We start from the raw sequence: 9,473 nt of genomic DNA, 5'->3' as shown, positions 1-9,473 counted from the left end.
GGGGGGGAGGGCAGAGCATTAAAGAACTAGAGGAAAGTTGTATGCTTCATCAGTGCTATACTGCACCTTGACTGGCCTATCTCCCCTGTAATCCTTCTGTAGGGGGATGTCCAGTTGCCTACAGATGGACTTTGGGTCTCCACTCCACACTTCCCCTCATTCACAGTACAATTTTTTGTTCTTTGATGCCTGATAGCTGATCATATCAATACCTCGTGATCACACAGGCTGGTGTGCTTCTTCCATGTGGGCTTTGTTGCTTCTGAGCTAGATGGCCGCTTGTTTATCTTCAAGCCTTTAAGATGCCAGACGCTTTATCTTTTGCTAGCTGGGCACCATCAGCTTTCTTCACCACATCTGTTTATGTACCTGCTTTGTCTTCATTGGTCGTGTCGAGAAGGTGAGCATCACGGATGCCAGTTTACTAGAACAAAGTGTTCTTGCATTGAGGGAGTACTTGAGTGGAGGTCCAATGTCCTTCTGCTACCTTAATACTAAACCTAAAAATATATGCACATAGATGTGTTTCCCCATTGCCATATATAAATATATTTACATATGTACATGCCTGTGTTTAGACCTCTGTAAATGCCCTTTGCCTCCTAGTTCTTTCCTCTTATTTCCTTTTACTTTCCTCCTGTCCCACTTATCATGTTCAGCCTTCAATTCGAAATATTTACTTCTAATTACAAATAAATGAATTTTTATCTTAAAGCATGGTGTAGCATGGGTAACAATCTTCATGCCAGGTACGAGGGCGTATCTGCATGTGGGCAGACCCACCTGGAGATGGATAGAAGAGCGGTATCTCCATTCCTAAGACCATCGGAAGTTTGTGTTTTCTGATGGTCTTAGGCGACCCCTGTGAAAGGGTTGTCCAACCCCCCAAAAGGGTCACGACCCACAGGTTGAGAACTGCTGCTCTAGGAGAACTTAGAACCGCCCCGACCCCACCCCTGACCCCCGCAGGGTTGCTGGAGCTGTAGATCTTTACAGAGGCAGATTACCACATTATTTATTCCACACAGTGACTGTTGGTTTTGAACCACTGACCTTTGGGTTAGCAACCAAGCATTTAACCACTGAGCCACCAGGCCTCCTGGCAAGTAGTAAATGCACCAACTGCTATCGAGTTGATTCCGACTCCTAGCGACCGGCAATGGGGTTTCTGAGACTGTAGACCCTCAAGGGAGCAGAGACCTCCTCTTTCTTCCATGGAGCAGCTGGTGGGTTTGAACCACTGGCACTCACCGGATAGGGCTGCTGGAGCTCCCTGACAACCCGTGCGATGCTCAGTAAGCAGATGCTGAGTGGACACGTGGCAGCTTGCACTTGCTGGCCACAAAGACAGTGCCCAGGAAACGCAGATGTGAAGGGAGCCCCAGCCAGTCCCTCTCCTTCACTTCACTTCCAGGGCGCCATGGAGATGGACTGTCCAGCCCAGTAACTCCAAGGGCCAGACCGTGACCCCACAAAGGTAAGTTTCTACCTCCCGGCTGGAACTGGCCATAGTTCCTGGGGGGAGGGACCCAGAATCCCCCCCAAAGCCGGTCCCTCTCCACTTCTTTGCCCCCTCTACCCCTCTGCTGGGTCCCCCTAGTCATCGCTGCGGCCACATAGCACTCACAGCCCATATTGGGGTTTGCCAGGGGAGTAACAGCCTGCCACTGGGGATCCAGATCCACCTCGACCAAGTCCGCTGGCCGTCCATCTCATGGCCTCTTCCCCACTCAGACAAGGGTTTCCACTCCTTAGTACCCAGGACAGCACCCAAAGAAAACCCTGCTCCAGTTCTCGCCCTGGCCTGTGGACCAGCAAGCCCACCTCACCGATCAGCTGGTCTGTGGTTCTCACCAGGCATACCACTGCCACCACTTCTTGCTGGCTTCCGTGTTCCAGCTCTGTCCTCAGCCCTTACTGGGACAGGCTCGAACTGTTTAACCGTTTCCAGTGCGTGATCGTTGACACCACCCAGGGACTCTCCGGGTGCTGCTTCTAATAGCCACGTGTGGAGAGAAAGCCCCTGTAGACTGTGAAAAACCCAAACCTACCGCCATCGTGTGATTCCAACGTGTAGCCGTCCCGCAAAGGGCTTCTGAGGCTGCCCCCCGTTTCCAGATGAGCCAGCTTCCTCTTCCTGCCCTCGGGACAGCAGGTGGGTTAGAACAGCTGACCTCACCATATGTGACCAACCACACCATCAGGACTTCCCTCTCCGGATCAAAACCAACCCAACCTCATCGCCATGGAGTCAGCGCTGGCTCATAGCAGCCTTGTCGGACAGGGCAGGACTGTCCCCGTGAAGGTCCTGAGCGTGAACTTTGTACGGGAGCAGGACGCCCCGTCTTACCGCCTGCCTCCACATAAGGTGGGCACGGACATGGCACAGTACCGATTCCAGCTCATGGATCATTGGGCCTTTCTTGTGAGGCCCCCCAGGGAAAAGTTGAGCCACCAGCCTTTGGCTGAGCCCTTTGACCCATGAATGCTGCCCAGGGGCTCCTTCGAGGGGACGAACGCCAGGTGCGACAAGCTCTCCGCCCTTGTAGCCTTGTAACCATAGAGAGGTCGGATGATCGTCAGGTCATCTGCTCATCACCTGAGTCCCTGGTGGCGCAGTAGTGTAAACATCAGCAGTGTAAACACAAGGTCGGCAGTTCAAACCGAGCACCGGCTCCACAGGCGCAAGAAGAGGCTGCCTGCTCCCATAAAGATCTGCAGCCTCGGACACCCGGAGGTACAGCTCTGCTCCCTCTACAGCAGCAGTTCCCCATCTTCCTCTTGCTGCGACCCTTTCATACAGTCCCTCATGTGGTGGTGACCCCCAACCATGAAATTATTTTCATTGCTACTTCATCACTGTCATTCTTCTACTGTGATGAATCGAGCGACCCCCAAAGGAGTTGGTGTGCGACCCGCAGGTCGAGAACCACTGCTCTCCAGGGTCACCATGAGCTGGAATGGACTCGGTGGCGGCAGGTAGTTTGATTTTTTTCCCCCACTTGTCAGCAGTGGGTTGAGTTTTCCTTCCGCCTCTTGTTTTCCCCCACCCTCTGTCTCGTAGCATGATCACCTTCTGTCCCGAGTGTGGCCAAAATATTGAGTCAACGTTCAAATTCTGCCCCTACTGTGGAAAATGTTTGCCTACCGAGGGGCAAGGGAGGTCTCCAACCTCTGTCAGACCACTGATGCCGTCCTCCCGAGGTGAGAGCGAGGGCTTTGGGCTAGCAGGGCAGGGGTTAGGGGCGCGCGTGGTTGTGTTGAGAGCGTGTTCTGGCGCCCCTACCCTAGAAATTCCCCAAGTGGGCAGCTTTAAAGAACAGGCCATTATTTTTGCACAGTCAGGTTCTGGATTCAGGGGCCTGGTTGTAGAAGGTGCCCTCTCGTCAGATCTGGGGAGAGCTTATGCCTCTCAGCCTCAGTAGCTCAGGCATTTCCTTGTTAAGCCCGGGATTGAATTGTGTTCTCCAGAATGTCGACTTGGCTAGCCCATGATTCTCAGTCTCATACCATGTAGTCAGCCGTTTTGATCTGATGTGATTATCCTCCATGTCGTAGATCCTCACAGAAATGACCTTAATGAGGCCCAGTAGAGACAGATATGTCAATGAGGCAGGATACCACCCAGCGGGATTGTGCTGTGTCTTGACTCAAGCGCTTTTTAGCTATCAAAGGGATTAAAGAAGTGTGCAAAGATCAGAGGGACTTCCACCAGAAAGAGGAGTCTAGAGCAGAGCACATCCTTTGGACCCAGGGCCCCTGCACTGAGAACCTCCTAGACCCAGGGATGGTTGATGCCAAGACACACAGAGAGCTCACAGGGACACCCAGCTTAACAATGACCTTCCCTCAGAGCTGACAGAGAAACTGACGCCCTGAATGCAGACTTCCAGTCTCTTAAACCGTAAGAGAGTAGATTTCTGTTTGCTAAGGCCGCCCACTGGTATTTCTGTTAACAGCAGCACCAGAGAAATAAGGCCCGTGCTGTCTGCCTCCCGCCATCCACGCTCCCTGTCTCTGTGTCTGCACTTGTCTCTGCTCCTTGTAACTCAGAAGTGATGAGGTTGCTGAGTTTGAGGACACACCACCCCTACGTACATCAGTGCAGTCACACTAACAGACCAAACCCATTGCCCCCAGCCAATTCCGACTCAGGGCGCCTCCCATGTGTATCAAGGCCGAAGTGGGCTTCCCGGGGCTGACTTCTCAGAACCAGATCACCAGGCCTCTCTTCTGTGGTGCCTCTGGCTGGACTGGAACCTCCAACCTTTCGGAAAGTAGCCAACTGTGGGTCTTCTGACATAACAAAGAAGACTCCATTTTCAAGCAGGATTACACTAAAGGGTTTAGGGTGCCAACGTATTCTGGGGACACAAACGCAGCACCTGCGCTGTTAGTGACCTGACCAGTAGGCTGCTGCCGGTCTCATTTGCCCAGCGGGGGAGCCACGTGCTCATTCATCTGTCTCTTGATGGCAAGGTGTCAGTCCTGTACCGACGGGGACAGAAGGTAGTCGGAGCAGACACGTGTCGCCCTCAGACTCTTAAACCAAAACATGCCCGAAAGGCTACATGAGACCGGTAGGTAGTAGGTTAGCTTCACTAGTAAAAAGATCTGCCTGAGCGTTACGTCCCTTTAAGAACTGCCTATGGCCTGAAGACTGTGATCACCCTTCAGGCCGGAGCAGAGCCCGTCCCAGCACTTCACTGTTCAGCCAAGCAGTGCTCACAGCCATGAAGTCTATTCTAACTCGTATCCACCCCCACCCCTCACCCCAGGAGAGAGTAAAGCTACCCCTATGGGTTTCTGAACCTGAAAGTCTTTCCTGGAGGAGAAAGCCTCATCTCTCTCCCTCAGAGCGACCACTGGTGGGTTCCAACTGCACACAGCCCCCCGGTGCACCCCCAGCACTCCTTAGTCAGACAGTAGCTATGCCTGTAAGGGGAACAGTAACACCAGGGAGGTACGACCTCCTTAGAACCGTCAACCATCGAGATCAGAAGGGCAGCATTTGCCCAAGGACAGAGTTCTGCAGGACTGGAAGGAGGAGGAGCGAACACCGGAACCCAGCGAGGCAGCGGGACCCAGCTGGAGAGCATGAGTGAACCGAGTGATAGGTCTAAAGACAGCGGTGGGAAGAGCGCACAGACGGCCAGAAGAAGCTTCAAAAGCGAAGCCAAGACACACGGGAGCTCTGGTGGCACTGTGGGGTTGGGCCTCGAACCCACCGAGTCAGCAGTTCAAACCCACCCCCTAGCCATTCCACAGAGGAATGATGAGTCTGTCTGCTCCCCCAAGCAATCTACTGTCTCAGGAACCCTGTGCAGAGCCACTGGGGAGAATCAGCACTGGATGGGAAGATGCCCCAGGAAGAGGCAGGGATCATTTGCTTAGGGATTTAGATGGTGGAGACCAGGGATCCTCCCGCCTAGGATATTTATCCAGCCCGCCCCATGTTTTTGCCCTGTTTGGTTTTTTCCTTCAAAATAAGATGTGCAGTGTGCATAGGAATTTGTTCATAGTTTGTTTTTTTTAACTATAGCCCGGCCCTCCAACCGGTCTGAGGGACAGTGAACTGGCCCCTTGTTTAAAAAGTTTGAGGACCCCTGGTGGAGACAGCACCGCTTGACTTGGAGGGCTGGGAGCTGAGAGTGCTTGAATGGGACCTCGGGTTTCCAGAGTGGCGAGGACAGGAAAGGGCCTGGCTGACTGTGCTGCGTTCTTGTAGGCGCCAGGAAAGATCCGAGCTCCAGTCCTGAAACCCCTTGCAAGAAAGTGAAATGGTCCAGCACGGTCACCTCTCCCCCGTCGTCCCTCTGCTCCGACAGTGACAGCTCCGAGTCTAAGGAGTTACTGAGGAAATCTCAGCGGCCCAGAGGTAGGAGCCGAGGTCAGTCTGGCCCGCGTCCAGGTGGGAAAAAGGCCGCCACAGCCAGGTCAGACATCAACCCCCTCTGCTCGTGCCCCCCACCCGGCCTCCAGCTGCCCTCTCCAGCCTGTCCCCTCCCATCCGAACAGCCCCCTGCTGTTCGCATCACCCCACAGCCCAAGCACTCAGCCTGCAGCCTGGCCTCGGAGACCCCCCTCCTTTTACCCAGGACACTCACTGCTTGGATTGTTTGTTTTTTTCTTTGTGGGAGAGTCAGCTTCTGGTCTTGATGCTATCTGCCTCCACCCCCCACCCCACCCCACCCCCACCCAGGATGGCCAGCTCCTCTCCCCGCCCCCCCACCCCCCCACCTCCGTCTGCCCCCTTTCCAACCTGCACAGGACCCGGCCCTCAGGAAGCCTTTCTGGGATGCCCTCAGCTTGCACCAAGCCGCCTCTTTCCCCTGCAGAGCCCTGTTCAAACCTCCCTCTGGGCAGCTGGGCCTTGGAACCTGCTGTTATCTCTGTCCACACCCATCTCCCTGTGTCCCTTCAGGGCTTTATTCTGGCGTCACCTTCTCAGGGAAGCGGATTTCTGGGGAAGTCAGAAAGTATCGCTTCCAGGGCTCCACCCCGTTCATCCATGTGTGGTTTGCTTCCCAACCACCACTCTCGTGGCAGCAAGTCTACCTCCACTTGCCTGAGTCTCACTAGGGGCCCTTCAAAGGCCAGGTCCAGCCACAACACTGGATCTCCCAGGCCAGTTAAATTCAAGGCGGAGAGAGGTCGGTGCAGAAGGCCATGGTGACCGTTTGTGGGAATTCCAGCGGGGTCATCTTGGCAGATTTTCCTAAAGGACACAGGATGCTCATGAGGCCTTATTCAGAAAATGTTCAAAGACCATCGAAAGCTGCCCTTCCTTAGAAAAGGGCCCCAAAAGGATTTTTCCCACCCCAACGGTTCACACATGCTCGCTCCTAGCCAGGCTAGGCTAGCAAGGGGGCCCTGTGAGTTTAAATCCCCGAGGCTGCAGCCACCTGGGTACAGCACCCACACAGTGCTGCAGGTAGAAGCCGAGAGTAGAAAAGCGCTATCGCCCAAACTGAAGAAAGGGGCGCTCATCGCCCTGACGCCTGCTGCCCCCCTCATCTGAGCCATGTCTCTCCCTCCTCCCCCCCCCACCCCTTTAGGCTCCCTTTCAGCCTCCCTCTCTGGACTGGGTGTCTCTCACAGACAGGAACCAGGTATGATCCCATAGTCTGTCTGCACCCCACGTCCAACCAGCCCTGGGGATGCGGATAAGGGGGTGGGGGTGGACTGCAAGAATGTGTTCACCTTCTCCTTGCTGCCGGGTACCTCCTCTTGGATCCCTCTCTCCCTCCCCCACCCCAAGCCACCCCCGCTCCAGGCCGCAGAGGGCTCCCCGACTCTGAGCTGGGGCGGAGGACAAGGTTAGCCTCTGCCTCCCATCCTCAGCCGTCAGCGCCAGAGCTCTGGCTGGTGCCTGGACTGTCATCAGACAGGCCAGCTGCCCTGGGGGCAGTGGTGGTGGTGGTGCAGGGGCCAGGGCCGGGGTTGTTTTGAAGGAGCCCAGGCAGTGCCATCAGGTAAGGGTTGGGCCGCTCACCCGCCGCCCTGAGGGAGAAAGATGAGGCCACCCGCTCCAGCAGGACGGAAACCCAGGGAGCAGTTCTGCTCTGCGCTCTGGGCCACTCTGAGTTGGTATCGACTTGGCAACAGCGGGTTGAGTTGGGGTTTGGGGGCTGGTTCGTTTGTAATATGGTGAAAACGGAACCAAACCCACGTGCCCCTCTGCCCCCCCCCCCTTTCCCACACGCAGTCAGTGCCGTGGATCACCCTCAAACTCTGCAGCCAGGGCAGAGCCTCAGTGCCAGGTGTTTGTAGTGAGCTGCCGGTGAGCTCCTCCTCCCTGCGCAGAGGGTGGTGCAGACAGGTGGGCACTCGGTGAGGTGCTCAACTGCTGCCCAGAGGTGGGCGGCTCAAACCCGCCCAGGGGCTCCTTGGAAGCCAGGCCTGGCCATCTGCTCCCCCAAGGCCACAGCCTAGGAAGCTCTGGCTCAGCCCGACAGCCCTGCGCATGTGGGGGAGTTACCTCAACAGCAACAGAGCAGCAGCGCCGCAGCAACCCTCTACTCGCCCAACAAAGCCTCGCCCAGATGCCCTGCCTGAACCCGGAGCCCTCCCCTGACTTTTCCAAGCAGCCAGTCACTTTCTCCTCTGTGCCCCCATGGCCCTCTGACGGGCTGTGTCCACACTGATTCCCCTACCAGTCCTGGGTCTCCCCAAGGGAAGGTGTGGGTCTGAGGCTTATGTAGGACTGGCCCTAAGAAGGCAGCAGGCAGCTTGTGCCACGGAAAGGACTGGATGGATGGATGGATGGATGGATGGATGGATGGATGGATGGATGGATGGAGTGAGTCCCTGCACTGGCTTCTCCCCACCAACTCCTTGCTCCCATTTGCTTCTTCATGAGACCATCCTCCTGCAGGGCCCTGGAACAAACCGCCGACCCCCAAAACCAGCCCCCAGGCAACCCGCCAAAGCCCCCAGACCACCCGCCAAAGCCCCCAGACCACCCGCCAAAGCCCCCAGACCCTGAAGCGGAGCCGGGTGACTGCCTCCCTCGAGGCCCTGCCCCTGGGGACCGTGCTGACGGACAAGAACAGACAGCACTGGAAGCTGAGCTTCCTGCAGACCAGGGACGACCAGGGCATTCTCTACGAAGGTGCGCTCTGTCCCCAACTGGGCAGGGGTGGCAGCTGGAATGGGTAGGGTGGTATGGAAGGAGGTCTCTGTTCTAGCATGGGAACAGAAAGCTCATCCCCAGTGCTGACCTGCCTCAGCAACATTCTCTGAGACCCGAGATTGCAAACCTCTCACCTCCAGGAGCCAGGCAGGTCAAGGGAGCGAGCGCAGCTGGCTGGATAGGCAATGGGAGCAGTGGGGCTGCAGCCCACCCGAGAGCAAATGACCAGGCAGCTAAGGGTGCTGTTCTGCAGCGCCTCCTACTGTTGCCAGGTGGAAATGCAGGCCCAGCATGGCCACAGGAAAAGGACAGGTGATGATTGTGGCAGCCCCCCTGCAGAGACCAGGTGGACCTCCCCCGTAGCCTCGCCTCAGAGGTAGCATGAGCAGCTAGCAGTTTTAAACTACGGCCCTTGCAGTTAACCGCCCTCGTAACCACTACGTCTCCAGGGCTCCTGTACTAACAATATTACACGTTTATTAGTGAGGTGCAGTGGTGGGTCTGTGGTAGAATTAACACCTCCATGTGAGAAACCCGGGTTCGATTCCTGGCCAAGACACCTCACACACAGCCGCCAGCCAGCCTACTCTCAGGGGAGGTGCATGCCATGCTGAACAGGTTTCGGTGGACCTTCTGGACGGTCAGAGACAGACGAGGACATGAGTCTGGGGATGCACAGAGGCGAGAGGGCACAGCAGGTGCCCCGCCCCAGATTCCATGACCATCAGAGGTCTTCCAGGACACCCCACATGGCCTGCGATTCCCCACCACAAACGCACAAAGCAACACCAACCAAGGGAAGAAGGTGTGCAGAGCCAAATCCAGGGAAAACCAGGAG

The 9,473-nt window shown here is 56.1% G+C and overlaps 1 protein-coding gene across 1 annotated transcript in view; it reads left to right on the top strand.

Annotated features, from left to right (window-relative positions):
• The window catches only part of VRK3 (VRK serine/threonine kinase 3), a 29,595-nt gene that overhangs the window by 4,283 nt on the left and 15,839 nt on the right, over nucleotides 1–9,473 (top strand). Inside the window, exons 2-6 of the mRNA XM_045292647.1 lie at nucleotides 1,415–1,477; nucleotides 3,065–3,204; nucleotides 5,729–5,890; nucleotides 7,059–7,112; nucleotides 8,378–8,657. Coding sequence (XP_045148582.1) covers nucleotides 3,066–3,204; nucleotides 5,729–5,890; nucleotides 7,059–7,112; nucleotides 8,378–8,657 — 635 coding nt within the window. The 5' untranslated portion in view covers nucleotides 1,415–1,477; nucleotide 3,065. The remainder of the gene's footprint in view (nucleotides 1–1,414; nucleotides 1,478–3,064; nucleotides 3,205–5,728; nucleotides 5,891–7,058; nucleotides 7,113–8,377; nucleotides 8,658–9,473) is intronic.

Source organism: Echinops telfairi, unplaced genomic scaffold (assembly GCF_000313985.2).
Source record: "Echinops telfairi isolate 266 unplaced genomic scaffold, ASM31398v2 ScPeMD7_655;HRSCAF=1070, whole genome shotgun sequence".
NCBI classification, from domain to species: domain Eukaryota; kingdom Metazoa; phylum Chordata; class Mammalia; order Afrosoricida; family Tenrecidae; genus Echinops; species Echinops telfairi.
The sequence above is the reverse complement of the archived record's forward strand: the minus strand, read 5'-3'. Positions and strand labels throughout refer to the sequence as shown.